This window comes from Vicugna pacos, chromosome 33 (genome assembly GCF_048564905.1).
Source record: "Vicugna pacos chromosome 33, VicPac4, whole genome shotgun sequence".
Taxonomy (NCBI): domain Eukaryota; kingdom Metazoa; phylum Chordata; class Mammalia; order Artiodactyla; family Camelidae; genus Vicugna; species Vicugna pacos.
Window position 1 is genome coordinate 20371134 of NC_133019.1, and position 20634 is coordinate 20391767.

The following is a 20634-nucleotide window of genomic DNA, read 5'->3' on the forward strand; positions in this document are numbered from 1 at the left end:
GTGCACATAAGTTTGAGAACCCCTGTGCCATGCTATTCTATAAGCATTATCATGTTTCAATCTCTGTTAGCCTAGAAAGACAGCCAGAATCAATGAATCATGCTTACCCTTGGAGCTTATGATGTTTTGGATTGATCTTTATGTTTTTGTCTTTACCTTAAGATTGTCATGGATTTTAAGCACCCAAATGGGGTCACGGTGCCAGTTATGTTGCCTTGTCGGAGCTTGTTGGTGATGACAGGAGAATCCAGATACCTTTGGACCCACGGGTATGTACCGAAGCGACCTTGGTGACAGGATGCCTTGTGCTTCGTGAGAGTTCTCATCCTTTTCTTCCTGAGCCGCCTGAACCATGCTGCCATGCGTTTTATTTCTCTCTCACATATTATCATTATTTTTGCTGAATAATTTGACATCATGACCCTTTACCCTTACATGCTTCACTGCATATTTTTTAAGAGCAAGGACGTTGTCTGTATGAGAGGTTGGCAAACTATGGCTCATGGGCCAAATTCAGCCCTTATTTTTGGACAGCTCTTGAGCTAAAAATGGTTTTACATTTTTAAAGGACTGTAAAGAACAAAACAAAAACAACAAAGAATATGTGACAGAGACTACGTGGGGCCCTCTATGCCTAAAATGCTTGCTGTCTGGCTGTGTTTCAGAAAATGTTTGCCAGCCCCTCTTCTGTGAAACTGTAGTGCAATCTTCAAATTCAGGAAGTTCAACATTAATAAAATACTCCCATCATACTCTTACACAATCCATCTTGAAATTCTGCTGGCTGTACTTTATAGTACCATCGAGGGAAAACCAGATCCTGACAGCCGTTAAAAAGCAAAAACGGATCTTACTCAGGAACTGTTGCAATAGGGGAAAAGAGACCTCAGTATAGCTTTGGGCTCAATTTCAAATACAACAAGGGAAAATGGAAGTTTACAGGCTCGGAGCCTGGGGTTGGAGGTGGGGCAGCGTGGGCAGATGGAAAAGTACAGGGAAGAAGCATCAGCAGTGAGGGGACTTCTGGCTGAACGTACTGCAGGACTCTTGCTGGAGGCAGGCGGGATGATTAGACATCCCCCGGGGGGGGGAGGATGACCGCAGGGAATTCGGTCAGATACCAAGAATGATCGTAAATCGAGGGTGGGGGATTCTGGCCAAACTGACTTAGTAGGATTCTCGCTAAAATTGGGCTCTAGGTCGTGCCCATGGATGGGGACTGTCTGGGCAGAGAGGAGTTTGACTAAAGTTTGGTCAAGGAGAGAATCTGCCGGTACCTCATGGTAGGTTTTCCCTCCTCTGATCTAGGATGTGGCCCTTGACCCTGCACTGCATTAGTTGTCAGTTCTCTTTCCTTTTCCTTTAATTTGGAATAAATTCTCAACTCTTCTTTTTCTTTCATGACATTTCCACTTTAAAGAAGGCTATTTGTTTAATAGAATGTCGCTCAATTTGAGTTTGATTGATTAAATCTAGTCTGAAAGAAATGGGTTATTCACTGTGGCAGGAAGAAATGCTTAGCCTTTGAGGAGGAAGCATCACACTGCTCCAATTTACATATACTGTCACTTAAAATACTGCTGAGTTCTGCACTTAGGAATACTGCCCTGCTTGGAGATTTTAGCTGACACATTTTCATAAAAATTCAAGGAAGTGAACATGTAAATGAATTTGTAACCTGTTATAAATGAGCCATAAAAACAGATGGCCTGATCTTGTGCACTGAGGCTTAAATTTGCCTGATTTTTTTTATGGCCATTTAAAATATTTTCACTTCCAGTCATTGAAAATGGTGACATGATTTTATGGTTTAAAGTATTCCTGAAATTTTGAGAATATTCACATTTTATATTTTGGGGGGATTCAAGGATTTTTACTGTTGGTAACATTTAAACTTAAGAATAATGGTAGCACAGCAAATACAAAATAAAAAATTACTTTCTGTGGGCCTATGTGACGAAACTATTTTAATTTATTCTGGATAGTAGTATAGATAGATTCTCCTAAACATCATTTTGATCACATTATTTTCTTGTTAAATGTTAAGACTAGGATCTCTGAAAGAGTGAATTGCAGGTAATATTTATTTTAAAATCCTTCTGTACAATCAAAATTGTCTACAGTATTTTCAGGGGAAAAAGAACCCTCAGTAGTATTTGTAGAGGCTTCCACTGATACCCATTACCTGTAATGTGAGTGTGTGTGTATTAAGAAGAAAGAGAGAAGTGGGGGGAGTGAAGACACACAGAGACAGGAACAGAGAGAGACTTGACCAAACAAATGGTGTATCAACTATTGAGGGGTTCGTCGGAATATGGGTGGAAGGGAGAATAAACTGAAAAAGTACTTTTAATGCACTTAAAAAACATATATAAACTGTAGAAATAAACTTTGATAAAAGATATTTTGCTCTCTCTGCTTAAAAAAAAGCACTAGAAAGCACTGTTAAAGAAGGCTGATTAACTCGGCCAATTCCAAACACTTCTAATTAGATATAGTTCAAGTTTACTATTCCAGCCACCATGCCCTCAATCAAAGGTGGCCAAAGGCCAGCACGTGGTTCAAAAATAGCACCCAGGCTGTTTGGCTGGGGCAATGGTGGTCAACATTGTAGCGTTCTTAAAAATTGATTACAGATGAAAATCAGGAGCTTTTGCACAGGAATCTGAATGTTCAGCTTCGTTTGAAAATTGAGAAGCTCTGGAAACGTCAGTATCTCTTGGCAGCGGCGGCTGATTATCAGTGGCCATTAGATGAGGTCTGCGTTTTCAGTCTCTCTAGAGTTCCTGCCGCTTTCTGTGATCCCCTGAACTAAGGCTGAGTATCAGTTCTCATTTATCACTATGCTTGTGCTACCGTTTTTATCTTATAACAGCGTTAAATGGAAGTTAAATATTTCTTAAACTCATGTCTGTTTTTAAAATGGAGGAAAAAAGCTGGAATGAGCAGGAACGTGTTCTTTAAGAAAAATGGAAGACAGTGCTTTGTTTTTTTGAAATGAAGACGTCCTGTGTGCTTAATGGCAGTGTTTCTCAGCAGACCCACCTGCTTTACTCATTTATGTTATTTGACTGGCTGTGGGATGCGGTAGTGTACGAATTTGTGTGAGCTCGCCTTTTTAAATTGTCTTTGGAGCATCTCCTTTGTGCCAGGCATGGTTCTAAAAGCTTTACATATATTAACTCACTTAACTCAGACTGTGACAGTGGAAGTTTCTTCATGGTTTTGTCCCCATTTGTAAAGGAAATTGGAGCATACAGAGGTTACGTAATTCGTACAAAGCTATGAGACCATTCAGTGGCAGAGGCGAGCTCAGAAGCCAGGCAGTCAGGCTTCAGGCTCTGTGCTCGTGATGTTGCAGCTAAACTTGTTTGCTCCCTTTGATCTGAATGTTTACTGTGCCTTGTAGCCTCCACACTTTTGTCAGCTCTTCCTGCAGTAAATTTCCTTTTCCTTTCCTTTCACTTTGTTTTTAATATACAGCTCAACTTTCATTTCCTTTATAATGTATAAAGCTTTTTCTGACTATAGTAGCCTGAAATAATTTCTCCCTTAACTCTTAAAGGCTGCCTTGTCTCCTGCTGGCTTGTGGTGTCTTTTATATTGTGTTGAACTATTATTATTTAAATCTGTAAAAATGGTTTTATTTAATATTTTCCCAACTAGGTTATAATTTGAGTGCCGGGGGAAATAAGATGTTCAGAGGTATTTAAAGAATTAATTATTTTTAACATACGGATTACTTGTTTCTAAAAATCTGAGATTGGTGCCAAAAGCAGTTAAGTACTGCTTGACCTTTGCCTAAGACTTAACTCTAGGCAAGTAACTCATTTCAGAGAACCATAATAGAGAACTGCTTAGTACCCAAAAGAGAATTGCTAATAAGAGTTTCAAAATATTCATTGTTCTGAAATACCTTGACTTTGTTCAACACCATAGTTTTAATCATTTTTAGCTGTCAGAATAACAATCGTAGAAATTCAGGCAATGATTGCTTGCTTCTACTTCTGAAAAATTGCCTTTAGCACAAGCTCTTTTAAGGCAGCTTTCCTCACAATTTGTTTTATGAGGCTGGTGTTACCCTTACCACCAACATTTTTGTCAAGGACATTACAACAAAGGAAAATTACAAACCAGGATCTCTCAGAGATGAAAACAGTCCTTGGCAGAATATTAGAAAATCCATTCCTGCAATGTATAAAAAAGAAAACACATCAAGACCAAGTGTTTATCCCAGGATTACAAGATTCGTTTAACATCTGGAAACCGAACAATGTAATTTTACCACATTAAAAGAACAAAGGGGAAAAATATGTAATCCTTTTGATTAATGTAAAAAACATATTTGACAGAATTAAGCACCCACGGATGATAAAAACTTGGCAAACAAGAATAAGAAGGAAACTTCTTCAGTCTGACAAAGAGCATCTATGAAAACCCCACAGGGAACATCATACTTAATGGTAAAATACTGAATGCTTTTTCCTAAAACATTGAGCAGGGCAGGGATGTCTACTCTCATCACTACCATTTAATATTATATTAGATATCTTAGTATAGTAATTCAAGAGAAAGAAAAATCATACAGATTTGAAAAGAAAAAGTAAAACTCTTTATGATTGTAGATGTAGACAGTCCTAGGAAATCTACAAAACAAGTACTAGAAGTAATAAATAAATATAGCAAGGTTGTAGCTTACAAGGTCAATGATCAAAAATTAAGTTTTGGAAAATGAAGTAAAATCTTTTAAAAAATAACATCAGGCTCTTGTTATGGAACCAAATTTGGGTCCACTTGCCCATGTGCAGTAAAACCAGTCTGCTGGCACTGGGCTGTGGGGGAGGAACGCGCAGCATTTATTGCAGGGCGCCGTACAAGGAGTCCAGGACAGCCAGTGCTCTAGCAGCCTGGACTCCGCCACGGGTGTCAACACAGCATTTTTAAAGGCAAGGTGTGGGAGGGGCATCCCTGGGTATGTGATCAGTTTGTGCACAATTCTCGGATTGGCTGATGGTGGAGTAACAAAGTGGTGTCATGGAATTAACATAATCAGTCCTTAGGCACCAGTAGGTCATGGGTGCTCATGGTCATCAAGGAGTTAATTTCTTCCATTTGGTAGCAGTTGTAGCATCTGTAATACAACTCAGGAAGTGTGCACTGGACACTCATTTATTATCTGGGTACTTCAGAGAGGAGCTACAGCAGAGGATGTGGGGGAGGGGGCTGTCCCAGGAAGACCCCATAGGGTCCTGCTCAGTTATGACTTGTAAAATAGTTCTTTTTCAATACTCTGAATTAATTACTTTCAAAAGTAAATAGTGCCCAGCTGTCAGCCTGGAAATTTTCTGTTTGTTTTCTTTTAAGTTCAGATATTATTTACATATAACATTGTATTAGTTTCAGATGTACAGCATACTAATTCTTCCTATGTATATACTGCAAAATGGTTAACACAGTTAAGTCTAGTTAACAACTATCCACACATAGGTAAAATTTTTTTTTCTTGTAATGAGAACTTTTAAGATTTACTCTCTTAGACTTTAAAATATTCAATACAGTGTTATTAACTATAGTCACCATTACAGCACCAGGACTCATTTATTTTATTACTGGAAGTTTGTACCTTTTGACCACATGCACTCATTTCACACACCTCCTCCCACCCCGCTGCATCCCACCCCACCTGCGCCACAAGCACCAATGTGTTTTCTGTATCTACAAGGTTTGTATTTTGCTGTTACTGTTTTACATTCTACATATAAGTGAGATCATATAATATTTGTTTTTGTCTCTCTGACTTATTTCACTTAGCATAGTGCCTGATTGTTTCTATGTCTTGGCTATTATAAGTAATACTGCAGTGAACATGGGGGTACAGATATCTTTTTAAAAAATTTTTTAATTAAAGTATAGTTAGCTACAATGTGTCAATTTCTGGTGTACAGCACAATGTCCCAGTCATGCATATATATACATACATTCATTTTCATATTCTTTTTCATTAAATGTTATTACAAGATAATTGAATATAGTTCCCTGTGCTATACAGAAGAAAATTTTTTTAATCTATTTTTATATATAATGGTTAACATTTGCAAATCTCAAACTGCCAAATTTATCCCTTCCCACCCACAGATACCTTTTTGAGTTAGTATTTTTGTTTCCTTCAGGTAAATACCCAGAAGTGGAATTGCTGGATCATACAGTAGTTCTGTTTTTAAATTAAAAAAAATTTTTTTTTACTGTTTTCCATAGGGCTGCACCAGTTTATATTATCACCAACAACGTACAGGTGTCGCCTTTTCTTCACATCCTTGCCAACACTTGTTACTGTTCGTCCTTTTGGTAATAGACATTCTGATCGATACGAGGTGATAGTCTCCTTGTGGCTTTGATTTGCATTTCGCTGATGATTGGTGATGTCGAGCTCCTTGTCATGTACCTGTTAGCCATCTGTATGTCTTCATTGGAAAGAATAATCTATTCAGATCTTCTGCCTGTTTTTAAAATCAGATTATTTTTTGTAATTGAGTTGTATGAGTTATTGATTTTTTTTTTTTGGAGTGGTTACATAGATTGAACTGTAGTCAGTTTTATCTTATTTTCCTTTCAATTTATATTAAAATTTTATAGATAATATATTTCATCCTAACTTTATTTTTATAATGTTTGCTTTTGTTTCTACTTTATCTTTAACCTTCCTACTAATTTTATAGATGGTTCATCTACTACCTTTATTGTATATTTGCCTTTACCAATGAGCTTTTTCCTTTCATAGTTTTTATATTTCTTGTTGTGGTCTTTTCTGCTTAGAGGAATCCCGTTAGCCTTTCTTGTAAAGCTGGTTTCGAGGTGCTGAACTCTTAGCTTTTGCTTGTCTGTAAAACTTTCCATCTCTCCCTCAAATTTGAATAAATTCCTTGCTGGGGAGAGTATCCTTGGTTGAAGTTTTTTCCTTTTCATGACTTGAAGTGTATGATGCCACTCCCTTCTGGCCTGCAGAGCTGCTATTGAAAAGCCAGCTAATAGCTTCGTCAGAGTGCCCTTGTATGTAACTTGTTGCTTTTCCCTTACTACTTTTAACATTCTCGCTTTACCTTTGGTTTTTGCCATTTTAATTACAATGTGTCTTGGTAGATGCTTCTTTCAATTGATCCTGTTTGGGACTCTGTGCTTCCTATGCCTGGATGTCTGTTTCCTTTTCTAGGTTAGGGGAGTTTTCAGCTCTTATGTCTTCAGGTATGTTCTCTGCCCCCTTCTCTTCTCTTGTGACCCCTATGATGGGAATATTAGTGCACCTGATGTGTCCCAGAGGTCTCTTAAACTGTCCTCACTTCTTTTTATCCTTTTTTCTTTTCAGCTTTACTGATTTCCACTACTCTGTCTCCAGCTCTCTGATCCATTTCCTTTGTAGCATCTAATCTGTTGTTGACTCCTTCTGCTATGTTTTTTAATGTTTATTTTTGATGGAGGCGCTGGGGACCGAGTCCAGGACCCTGTGCCTGCTGAGCTTGTGCTCTACCACCATTACCCCCACCCCGACATACATTTTTTTATTTCAGTAGTTGTGACCCTCAGCTCTGTTTAGTTCTTGTTTATATTTTTTAACTCTTAAAAATTTCTAACTTCTCACTCTGTTCATCCAGTCTTCTCCCGGGTTCTTTGATGATGTCTACGATCACGACCTTGTACTCTCTATTGGGTAGACTGTTTATCTTCACTTCTTAGTTCTTCTTCTGGGGTTTTGTCTTGTTCTTTCACTTGGAACATACTCCTCTGTCACCTCATTTTGCTTAATTTGCTGTTTTTATTTCTGTGTATTTGCTGGGTTGTTTCCCAATCTTAGAGTAGTGGGCTTCTATAGGAAACGTCCTATCGGGCCCAGCAGCACACTCCCCTCTGGACACCAGAGCTGTGTGCTCTGGGGGTGCCCTCTGTGGGGCTGCATGAGTCCTTCTGTTGTGGTGAGCTGACTGCTGTGGGCAGTCTGGTAGGCATGGCTTGCCCCCAACCCGATAGTCTGCGAGGACTTGTGGGTAGCTGCCTGCTGCTGGTGGATCACGGTGGGTCCTGGCATGCCTGGCTGCATGGTGAGGAGAGTCCTGGCACTGGTGCTGGCCTGCTGGTGGATGATGGAGGATCAGGAGGTGGCTGACTAGGGAGCCCTAGGGCATTCTGGAGCTACTGTTGGTCTGCTGGTGGGCAGGGCCAGTTCCTGGCACAGCTATCTGAGGAGCTCAAGGTGTCCTGGAGTTGGTGTCAGTTCATTGGTGAGTAGATCAGGGCCCAGGGCATCCTGGGGCTGGTATCTCCCCACTGGTGGGTGGAACCAGATCCTGGGTTCTCTGGCTGTGGAGCCTGGGGGTCCCAAAGCTGGTGTTGGCCCTCTGGTGGGCAGGCAGGGGCCAGGGGTCCTGGACCCTCTGGTGAGTGGGGACAGGTCCCAGGCTGCTGGGGGCTCAAAGGACCCTATGGTAGTCGTCCTGCTGGTGGATGGGCTGTGTCCCCACTCAGCAACCTACTTGGCCTGGGGGAATCCCAGGACTGGTTCTTTCTGGCCAGAGAGTAGGGCCAGGTCCCAGCCCTAATTAGCAAGAGGGGGAATTCAAAAATGGCACTTGCCAGCACCAGTATCCTCATGGTAGGAAGAGCTCCCCCAGATGGCTGCTGCCAGCATCCCTGTCCCCAAGGTAAGTCCCAGTTGCCTCTTCCTCTCTGGGAGGCTCTTCAGGGTCAGGAAGTAGATCTGACTCAGGCTCCTTTCAAATGACTGCTTTTGATTTTGTGTCCACCTTAAAGAGTGGAATCTCTATTTCTCACAGCCCTCTGGCTCCCCAGAAATTAAGCCCCATTGGCCTTCAAAGTCAAATGTTCTGGGGCCTTGTCCTCCCAGTGCAGTACCTGCAGGGGAGCCTAATGTAGGACTCAGACCCTGGGGGTGTGGGTCTCCACCCCTTCTGTCCACCTCATTGTGGTTCCTCCTTTATATCTTTAGTTGCAGAAGATCTTTTCTGTCAGTCTTCAGGTCATTCTCATTGACAGTTGCTCTGTAAATAGTTACCTTTTGGTGTGCTGATGGGAGGATGTGGGCCCAGGGTCTTCCTACTCCGCCATCTTGGCCCCCATCAGTTCTTGATATATTTTGGATATTAACCCCTTATCAGTCTTATAATTTGCAAATATTTTCTCCCATCCCATAGGAATTCCCACTCCAGAGGAATTCCACAGGTTTCCTCTTCATTTTGTTAATAGTTTCCTCTGTTGTGCAGAAGCTTTTTTGTTTGATGTAGTCCCACTTGTTAATTTTTGCTTTTGTTGCCATTTGGAAATTCTTTTCTAACAGCAGATTGAGTGAAACAATATAACAATGACCAAATGAAAATTGAGAATTGAAATACATTGTATTATTTCATTTTAGGATTAAATCCATTTTAATTATATGGTTGATCTTTCTCTTCTCTAGATGTGTAGTAAATGTATCTGATTCTTGATAAAAGAGATTTCAACAACTTTAGTATAAAATCATGCTTTTTAATAATTTGGTGAGATCTTTCAAGCTTAATACATTTCCTGTGAGTATGAAACACACTTCTGCAGGCAGATAGCCTTGCTAGAGTAAATCAAGCAGAAAACTCAGCTTCAGAAGATTTAAGTCTTAGGAATAAATTTAATGAAAGATATACAACCCGTATACACTGAAAAATCATGAAACATCGCTGAGAGGAATTAAAGATCGAAACAGCTAGAGATGCCATGATCATGGATAGGGAACTTAATATTGTTCAGATATCAGTTCCTAAATTGATCTAATGATTTAGTGTAATTTCTTTCAGATTTTGGATAAATAAATTGTGGTATGTTCATATAATGAAATTTTACTCAGTGACTAAAAAAAAAAAGTGAACTACTGAAACACATAACACAGCTGAATCTCAAAATTATTATGTTGAATGGACAAAGCCAGTCACAAAATATGAAGCCAACTGTATATGAAATTCAAGAACAGGCAAAACTATACTAATAGAAATCAGAATAGTGGTTGCTTTGAGGTGGGGAAAGATTGACTGGAAAGGGGCTCTAGGGAATTTCCTTGGGTAACTGGAAATGTTCTGTATCTTGATTGGGATGGTGGCTGCCTGGTTGTGTACATTTGTCAAAAGTCATGAACTGTACAGTTAAGATCCGTGCATTTCACTCTGTAAATTTAACTTTGAAAAGACCACATTTTCTTACCAAATGATTCCTTTTTCCCAGTCAAAAATTTGATCTTACTTCCAAGATTCCCTTTAAAGTTTCTTAAAATCTGCAAATGACTTGTACATGTCTTTATTTTTTAATTTTTGTTTTACTTATTGTCTGTCTGTCTGTATCTAAAGAACTCTCTTTTTTTTTAATTTTGGGAAGGATAATTAGGTTTATTTTATTTAGCTATTTTCGCAGAGGCACTGGGGATTGAACCCAGGACCTCCTGCATGCTAAGCATGCACTCTACCACTTGAGCTATTCCCTCTCCTTACTTATTGTATCCATATTAATCAAACTTTCTTCCCCTCATTGTCTGTTATTTTCTGATGTTGATGGCCTTGACTCTCAACTAGATATCATTTACTGAGATAGATATATTAGAAATTCCAATGATAATTATGTATTTTTCTGGTTCTCCTGTTAGATTTTTTTTCACTTTTTGCTTTTTATTATTTTGAGGCTGTGCTCTTAGGTGCATGTATATATAGGTTTTATAGCTTTCTGTTGGATTGACTCTGTTATTATGAAATGTTCCTTTTTATTCTCTCTTAATACTTACTGCCTTAAAGTCTGCTTTTTCTGATTAGTTAGCTGTACCACTTTTCTTTTGTTTTTGCTAGGTATATATGGAAAATTTGCTTTTTGTGTACCTTTTTTTTTCTATTGTTTTATTTTCAACCATCCTTTGTCCTTATCTATAAGGTATGTCTCTAGTAATCAGTATGTAGTTGGATACCAGTCTAAAATTCTCTGTTCTTTAATTGGATTTTTTTAGTCCTTTTACATTTAACATAATAACGAATGTTAGATTTAAATTTACTGTCTGTTTCCTCTTTGTCCCATCTGTTCCTTGTTTTTTCCTTCTTGTAATTGGTATTAATTAAATACTTGTTATTATTCTCTTTTTCCCCCTTGAATAGTTTGTTAGTTGTAAATTCTTTTAATGATGACCCTGGGGATAATTTCCTAAAAGACAGCGACTTCTATTTCTTTGTTTTCTTCTACAATGCTTAGCAATTCAGGGAGCCCAGTATAGATAGTTGCACTATATTCTTCTGGATTTATTCTGTTCCCTTAATATTTTTAAAGGACCTAAAACATTTTTATGAATACAGTGTTAAATAAATTAATTTGACTATTTTTAGAATCACACCCAGAAAATTTGATACTGTTCAGGCATCCAGGGGTCACAAGAGCGGAATTGTCACCGGTGATGTTGAAGACTTAACTTTAAGCAAGCGAGGAATACGGACATCATTTACATTTAGGAAAGTGAGGCACACACCGTGTAATTGTCGTAAGTATATAATTTTGGTCCTTCTGTAAAATGGAGCAAATCCATTATGAAAATCTTTTAAAGTCCCATCAGAACCAGGAAGAGCTTTGTATTAACATCTCGAATGGCATTTCTCATATTCTGCCTTGTATTGTATTTACATATACTTTAATTTTATTTTTTTTACGTATACTTTTCTTAACCACCTCCACTGGAGTTTATATTCCCTGAGGGCAAGAACTGCATCTTACTCATGTTTATTTTCTTCAAACATAGTACTTGAGCATAGTTGGATGCCAAATAAATATTTATCGAAGTCACAGTTAAGAGTACTACAATTTGGGGGCATTAAAATATCACTGTACAAAAAAAAATTTAGAACAGTTCCTAAATTACTTCTCATTTAACCCAGCAGGGAATTTGGAGATGACAAATCTTTCTATAGTAAGTAGATAACTTTAGAGGGTAAATAGAGGGTTATGTTTTAGTCAGTTTGGAAAGGAGTACTCAAAAACTTAATCAAGAAAATACTGTTTTGAATTATCTATACAAGTGTATCATGACCTGTATTTCTCAGACTCAATGAATAAAAACCCCTTTCATTTTATAAGTAATATTTTATAATGACAGTGATAGGAAGAATCTTTTTACATCCCCAAAGCTTTTGAATTTAATCATTTTCTGAAAAATATTTTAATTAAAAAATTCCTGTTGTATCTACAAGATACTATCCTATTAGAAAACTTGGAATCTTTGTATTTGATATCTTCATGTTAGTGACTTAAAATAGGTTTTTAACAGGTTTTTGTTTCTTTTGCTAAAAGTGTCATTCAGGACTTAAAACACCATCAAAATATTTTTATCAATTAAAAATTTCTTATTTAGTATTTGATGAGTGTCTAACACTGCTAGTAGCTTAATAAGGTATAGAAAAATAAAGCATGGCTCTTGTTTCCAGGGAACTTGAAGAGAGTAGGAGAGACAAGTTAGTTTTTTTACCTAAATATTATTTTCATGGGCAATAATTTAATGTTAAGGGATGCTGTAAAAAGCTCTGATTGTATATTCAGTTTACGGATTATTTAAAAGTTCAAGGCCATCTTTTGGATACTTCTGGTCAAAATTTGTGGATTTAAGTGATCTTCCCTTTACATAACTTAGATGTTCATAATTTTCAAGAGAATGAAATGTTTACCAAGACCAGCTTAAGACAATTGTAATGTGTATTGTAGTGTAATTGTAATTCTCATGTAACCAACATAATATAACACATCTGCTTCCACATGTATGTTTTAGAGCTCTCAGTATTTCTGGGGCTACCCTTTTCTTAAATGTCTTCTTAAAATGTTTAGAGCTTTACTTCACACATTAGTAGAGACTAGATTGTTCCACCTCCATTCAAGGTTTGGCATCTTCCAGTTATATTTAGGGAAAATTGCTGAAGCCATCGGTGCTACGGCCCAATTCTTTGCTGTCACATGATTTCTGATTATTGCCTTAGTCTTGTCTGTGGTTTCTCCGGAAACACTGCCTCCTTAATTGTCTAGTATACCACATGTAAAAGGATGTTGTGTGTCACAGACTTTGAAGACAAAAGGAAATTATAGCATAGCAGAGAGCAGGCAAGGCTTGAAAATGAGTTTTAGACATTATTGCAGAGAATAGGGAACAACTTCAAAATTAATTTGAGACACTGTATCCTAAATTTCCTCTGTCATCTCCTCTACTTAGTGGCGGTCTCCTTAGCATTTGCTCATTCTGTTGAAGGAAGCAGCACAGTGTAGTCATTGAGAATGTGGGTTCTGGAGTTTCCACTGCCTGTGTTTAAATCTTGACTCTATGACTTACCATCTTTGTCTCTTTAGGATCATTATTTAATGTTATAATACCCTTGTGATTATTACTGAAATGACACTTTGTTTCTAGGTCTTCTGAGAGTCCTAGGGCCCCCACAATATGTGTCTCCTTCACCTGCCAAGAGAAAAACCCTAAGTCTTGTGAATTGCTGAATTTCTTCTGGTTAGGCTGGGCCCGTCAACATGCTTTCCTGAATAAGAAGACCCTTGATCCCAAGATGAAATAAGCATCTTCATTATACGGCATGCAGGACTGCAGGCACATTTTGTTGCAAATGAGTCCCCCCCTTCTTACATTAGACCCTCACGTACGTGCTCGGACGTGCTGGGAGAGAGCTACGTTTTTTCCTGATGAATCAGAGCCTGCTTTACCCTAGGCATCACGTGTGGATTGACTGGCTTTTCTTTTTAAGAAAACAATATGCCTTGTGAATCATATGGATAAAAATAAATGGTTAATACTGCCTTATTCTTTTCATTAGGTTACTCTTTGGTCTGTGACAGCCAGACGAAGGAGACTCCGCCATCGTTTCCAGAGAGTGACAGAGAAGCCTCACGACTGGAGCAAGAATACGTCCATCGAGTTTATGAAGGGATCGCCGGGCACTTCAGCAGCACGAGACACACCCCTTGGCCGCGCGTTGTGGAGTTTTTGAAAGCTTTGCCAAGTGGCTCAGTAGTTGCTGATGTTGGATGTGGAAATGGAAAGTACCTTGGTGTCAATGAGGAGTTATATATGGCGAGTAGTTGTTGCTTCTGGCTGTCTTTTTGCTTTATTTGTAAGGGTTATTATCACCTTCTTCCTCAAGATATAATGTTGTGTTTTTAGTTCATTGCAGAAAATTTATAATGAACACACTCATTCTTTTTTGTTTCCATAGAAATTTATGGGCATGCTCAATTTTTTGTAGGTGTTTTGTTTTATTTTGTTGCCCCTTCACATTTTGCTTTTTAAGATTATTTTATCAGTAAAGCTAACCTTTATTTATAAAACTCTTTACAGGTTATAGAGGATTTTTATAGAAACCATTTTCTTTGCTTAGATCCTTGTTAGTATAAGAAATATAAAGATGTATTTTCATCTATCTTTTAAAAAAATTTTTAATTTATTTTTTTGAGGGGAGGTAATTAGATCTACTTATTTATTTTTAGAGGAAGTACTGGGGATTGAACCCAGGACCTTGTGCGTGCTAAGCATGTGCTCTACCACTTGAGCTATACCCTCCCCCTCATCCATCTTTTATAAATGAAGAAACTGAGGCTCACAGAGGTTATATTACTTCCTTGGTTAGAGAATATAACTGCAACTTGAAACGATGCCTTCGGACTCCCAATCTAGTGTTCTTTTTACTCATAGTAGAGGGAAAAAAATATTTAGTTTATTTAGTTAGTCTTACTGTTGAGGAAATTAAGGCTCAGGTAGATTAAAAATTTGACCAAGGTTATAGTGCTAGACCCAGGATTTGAGCCCACTTCTTTCTGTCTGATGCCAAAGCTTCTGTTTTCAGTTGTTGTAATTTCCTTTTCTAATGGATCACTTTTTTCCCCGGATGCTGGGAAGTAGGTTCTCCCTGCGTTAGAGCACTGTTGTAAATACTCATGTCAGTGCTGCTCTGTGAGGGCAGGAGCTTTGCTTCCTCAAGATCAGGGGAGGGAGGACGGGAGTGAGGAGAGCTAGAGCATCGGCGTCCCTGGGCTGCTGGAGTGTGTCTGGTGCTCTCTGTTTTTACCTCACCATAGATACTGTTATACAAGGAAAGTTACAACTGCCTGAGGAAAGGGAGAGTGTGCATTAAGAGGCAGATAAAAGATAGCTTTTCATCAAGATAAGACATAAATGTTCATTTATTGTCATCATGTTTACAATCAAATTTCAGTTTATAAAGAATAAGGTCCAGTGAATTTTGTTTGTTCATGTTGAAGAGGAAATAGCTTCTTGATGTGCCACTTAAAGTCACCACTTTAACCACAGTTTAAAACAAAGTATATCTTCTGGTGTTTCAATCTTGAGGTGTTGTCCAAAAATGTTTCTCAGTAAGATCTGTTTTTATACTTCCTTGGTGGTAATTTCTATGGCTTTATAAAGTCAGGTATCATTTGTGACAGTGAAACTAGGTTGAACCCAACTACACTGACTTAGTCATAGTGGTAACAGTGTCCTGTTACAGTTGAGAGAAGTGATTTCTTGATAAACTGAACCAAAACCCGGAAGCTGATCCAGCAAGGAGTATATTCAGAAGCATTAGAGAATCACGAGCACGCTCACCGTCCACAGTCTGCGTTCGCTGACCCGCGGCAGTCCGTGTGTGCCCCCGTCCCCTGTCCCTGGAGCCTGCTGCCCTGTCGGACCCCAGGGAAGGCTCAGTAGGTGCTGGTTCAGTGAGTGAATGAGAACTACTTTTCTCAGCTGGAGTTAGGGTTTTCATTTTACAGGAAATGGAATTCTGTGCAATAAAAGAGAAACCTGCCTTTAAAGCTGCTGAAGCTCTGACCTGGATGGAGCAATGATGTTGGAGTGTATGTTAAGCAGCCAGCTTTAAGCCTGAAAATATGTGCATTTCTTGACATTCATGAGTGGATGTGACCTGAGACATTCATTCTAGCTATTCCAATGTAGGATAGTCTCAGAAACTAAAAAACAGTTATTAATATCACTATTTTATATAATTTCCTTAACAAAATGTACTTTTGAAATACTAGCTTGGGCTCTCCTGGAAATAGTTTTATGAACTGCTTTTCATTTCTTTTAGAAGTATACGTGGTGAATCTGTTCTTGTATCTGAGTCATGCATAAGCTTGTTCTTCTGCTCTTTAATCCAGAAGTTCTGTATTCTGGTTAAGAAATATTTCTTCTTTAGACTTCTTCATTTCTAGGATCAGCACTAGCCATTGGCTTTATTTTCAGAGTTAAATTTTATAGGAAAGATTTTATACCTTCAAGAAACTTACTGCCTTTATAATGATACCAATAATGGATGAGATGTGCATACCCAGAGCTTGGTGTAGCTTATTCACTGGGTAATATTTTGTGCTTTGGCCTCAGAGCACCCTCAGTCCAAATGCATTTCTTAGATAAATAATTACTTAATGCATAGTATGGACTTTCTTGGCTGTTGCAAACAGTTGAGATTGCAAATATGATGATGATGATGGTGTCTGGAGTCTACAATGATATAACAATTGGAAATATGTTTATATAGGTCTCTTTTATACATTTCTGTTTTTCTTTTGCTTTGTTTTTTAACTATTGACTACCCAGTAAAGGAAAGAACAGGAAGGAAACTAGCAATGTTAAGCACCTGCTGTGTGCTAAGTGCAGTTATAAGGAAGTGGGAAGACCGCCTAAGGTTACAAGGTGTCTGGACAAGCATTAGACCCTCATCTCCAACTGCAGGGTCCATGCTCCATGGCATTCCGCTAAGAGAGATCCTTAAAGGCTGGCTGTGGTGACAGGACCCCAGGCTGTGAGCTCGGACATGGCAGGGATCGTGTCTGTTTTCTCGTCCACTTACTTGGCACATGTTAGAAACTTATTACTGGTTTATTGACTAGTAAGGAGCAAACCTGTGAATTCAGGTTCAATTCCTTACGTGAAGACTAGGACATCCGTAGTGCTGGGTTCTGCAGCCTTGAAGGGAATGTGACAGCCTCAGGATGGGTGGGCTTTAACTCAGTAGGATACATGGATTTCTCTGCATATTTAGAATCCAGGACAAGAGTTTTTTACTTGTTTCTTTTTACTTTTTGCTTGTTTTATAAGGGAGAGGTGATTAGGTTTATTAATATTTGGAAGAGGTACTGGGGATTGAACCCAGGACCTTATGCATGCTAAGCATGCACTCTGCCTCTTGACGAGAGTTTTTTTTTCCATCCTTTGTTCCATATAGTGATAATAAGTAACATTTGCAAAGCACTTTTATGGTTATTGAAATATTTAGTATACACCATTTCATTTGATTCTCATATTAACCTGAGAAGTAGGTATTTTTATAATGAGGAAGCAGAGGCTCTGAGATATTAAGGAGCTTTCCTAGGTTATTCAGCTAATTAATTATTGCTGAAGCCAGAATTCAAATCGAGAGTTTAGTATGATCTTTCACTTCATTTCTCTGCCCTTTAAACTATATGTTGCCACTCTGATGTTTCTATAATTGCATATTTTCTTAATAGTTTTAAAATGTTGTATTTTTTAAGAAACAAAAGTAATTTGGGCACAATTCAGAAAATAGGTGAGGGGGAGGGTATAGCTCAGTGGTAGAGCGTGTGCTTAGCATGCATGAGGTCCAGGGTTCAATCCCTAGTACCTCCATTAAAAACATATATGAAAGGAAAGGTATTCTCTTATAACCTTGATACCCTTGTAAACTAGTTTATCATGAGGAATAGCCTTCCAGTATTTTTTCTATAAATTTTTTATACAGTCGTGTGTGTGTATACAATATGATAACTCATTTATGTCACTTAGTGTTTCCATTTTGATATGTAATCTTATATCATTCCTGGATTCTATTATATTCTAAGAGGTGACTGTTACTTGGCATTTGGTTGTATGCAGTTTGGGGCTGTTACAAATAACACTGTAGTAAACACGTATATTAAACACAATACGACAAGGAGGAGGAACATGGATTTTTGGAGTGTGCAAGACCTGGGTTTAAATCCCTGCCCACCACTTAACTGCTGTTCAATTTAGGGCAAGTTACTTATCTTCTTTGACACAACGTTTCCTCATCAGTAATACGGTGATAATAATATCTAACTCAGAGTGTGTCTGTTATAAGGGTTAATAAGTGCACAAAGAATCTGCTTTAACATATAGTAGATACTCAGTAAAAGGCAGTTTCATTAGTCTCTACCTTTTTCCATATTTTGGATTATTTTCTTAGGGTAAAGGTTCAGAAGAATATTGGGTCAAAAGTTGTCAACATTTTAATCTTCCTTAAAAAAATGGTTTGCCCAATTGCTTTTTTTTTTTTTGCCAAATTGCTTTTCAAAATTGGTTTAGCCAATTTGTAGTGTCACCAATGCTTTATGAGAGGAAGTTGTGTCACACTGCCATCGCTGTGGTATACTTTGATCTTAAAATATTCTTGATACTTTAATAGGAGAAAAATGAAACCTTATTTAGTTTGATTACTAAGCTTGATATTTTTTCGTTTTTACCTATACTTCCAAAATTGCACATTTAATGTTATGTTAAACATTTTTAAAATTGCATAGAAGTATAAGTATACATTTTAAGCCCAACCAATATATGTTTTTATCGTCACTTATCTCCATCCAGTATACAGAAATACGTAGCTTTACGAATCCTCTGCTACTTATGGGTATTTATACATAAGCCAGTTTCTGTCCTGTTGTTGACAGTGTGCAGCATTATTAGGGAGAATTTCAAATACCTGGTGCTATATTTTGTATAAAAACTTAAGGGAATTTAAGAATAGAAAGGGAAGAGAAAAAATACCGATGATTCAACCACAGAAGACTCAGACGACATAAGTAAAACATGGAAGTACTGAGCCAGCGTGAGTCAGGGCTCCGTCAGACCTAGTGCTTTGTGACAGGAATCGCCCCGCTCTCTCTTGTTGGTGGAAAGGGGCGCTCTGTACAGATACCTGTAAGAGTCTGGCAGGAAGAAGGAGGAAATTTTCTCTAGTCTCTGTTTGGCTGCTCTTCTTGTTCTGCTTAATCTGTGATCCTCAGGTAATACTTTTCCTTCTCTGGGTAACTGTCGAACTCTGTCTCTGGGGATTTGTTTTATAGGCAAGTTGGATTCCTTCTTGTTGACGTTTACCAAGGCATAGCAATCTGTCAGAATTCGGCATACTTGAACCTTCTGATTCCATGAGCCGAGTTTTAGTGTAGTAAAGCCTGGCGAGCACCAAAAGACAATTTGCATATTGTTTGAGGGGTACTGTCGTCTTTTTGTGTTGTTTTAAGTTTTTATTGACATGTAGTTGATTTACAGTGTTAGTTTTCAGGGGTCCTGCAAAGTTACTCAGTTATACGTGTACAGACGTATGTATGTTTTCTTTTCAGATTCTTCTCCATTATATGTTATTATAAGCAACTGAATATAGTGCCCTGTGCTGTGCAGTAGGTCCCTGTCACTTATGTATTGTATATTTAGTAATGTATGTCTGTTCATCCCCAACCCTGTCATCTTGGTATTGTGGCTACTGGCATAAGACATGGAAGAAAACAAATGAAAGTAATAGCTAGTTAATGTATCTTACATAGGAAGGGGGGCTATTAATTGGGAGACGTGCCAGTGTTCTTAATGGGCCCTTAGTACTTTTCCATCTTAAAATATATCAAAGGGATATTGCTATACGTCACTTCTAGCTCGGTTCCTTTTATTACACTTCAGATATTAATGCCGCTGTGGGATAGAAGACAGAAGCTGTTTAATACTAATTGGAAATCGAGCAAATTCCTCTTAAGCATGACTAGCATGGCGGTGTGCCTTAACCCAGTAAGAACTGTGGTGACATGAAGATTCCTATCCTTATTCCCAGATGGACTGAGGGAGCCCTGATGATCGATGCTCACGTCGTCAGAAAGTCAAATGAGTAAATACAAACGTGAGGTGGCTACTTCTGTTAGGTGAAATCTACTCAGACATTTCTTTTCTCTGTTGTAGAGACTGGGTTAGGAAGAAATATCCGGAGAGTATTATTAGTGATTTACCATTTCTTAAGCTCCCTCACCCCTCCCTCAATCTATACGCGCATGTGCAAGTGTGCGCTTGAGCGCTGTCTGTCTCTGTCTCTCTCTCTATATATATACACATATATGTATATATATATAAAACTAAACAGAAAAACTGCATACAAAACCAGAGAAAAGATGGGTGGTCCTAGCTCCCAGACACTTGCCACAGAACAGACATATGCATAAGGCATGTTAGGCCTCACCTGCTTGGAGAGATTAAAGGATGCTGCTGGCTGCCATCAAGTGTTGTCATTGCAGCGGAATGGTTTGGTTGTACTAAAAGGTTTAATTCAATAGCATTTTACAAATTTTGACTTCAGCACTTTATTCTCGATATGTGTAGATGAGGTATTTAGCAGAATAAGACTCAATAGCTTTAAAAAATGAAATAAATTATTTAACTTTTTTGGGGGGAGGATTTTATTTTCTCATGGTACGAGCAATACATATTGAAAAGTATAAAGAAGCAGGAAAAAAAATAAGCCGCCCTCCCGCTGGCTGGGCCATCGCTGGGTGGTTTATACAGTAGGAGATGCCTTAGGA

At 38.2% G+C, this 20634-nt stretch overlaps 1 protein-coding gene across 2 annotated transcripts in view; it reads left to right on the forward strand.

Moving 5' to 3' along the window:
- Nucleotides 1-20634, forward strand: part of ALKBH8 (alkB homolog 8, tRNA methyltransferase) — a 49991-nt gene that overhangs the window by 26769 nt on the left and 2588 nt on the right. For both annotated transcript variants that reach the window (XM_072953861.1, XM_072953860.1), the window contains 3 exons: nucleotides 163-269; nucleotides 11391-11542; nucleotides 13860-14116. In XM_072953861.1, the coding sequence (XP_072809962.1) occupies nucleotides 163-269; nucleotides 11391-11542; nucleotides 13860-14116 (516 nt within the window). The remainder of the gene's footprint in view (nucleotides 1-162; nucleotides 270-11390; nucleotides 11543-13859; nucleotides 14117-20634) is intronic.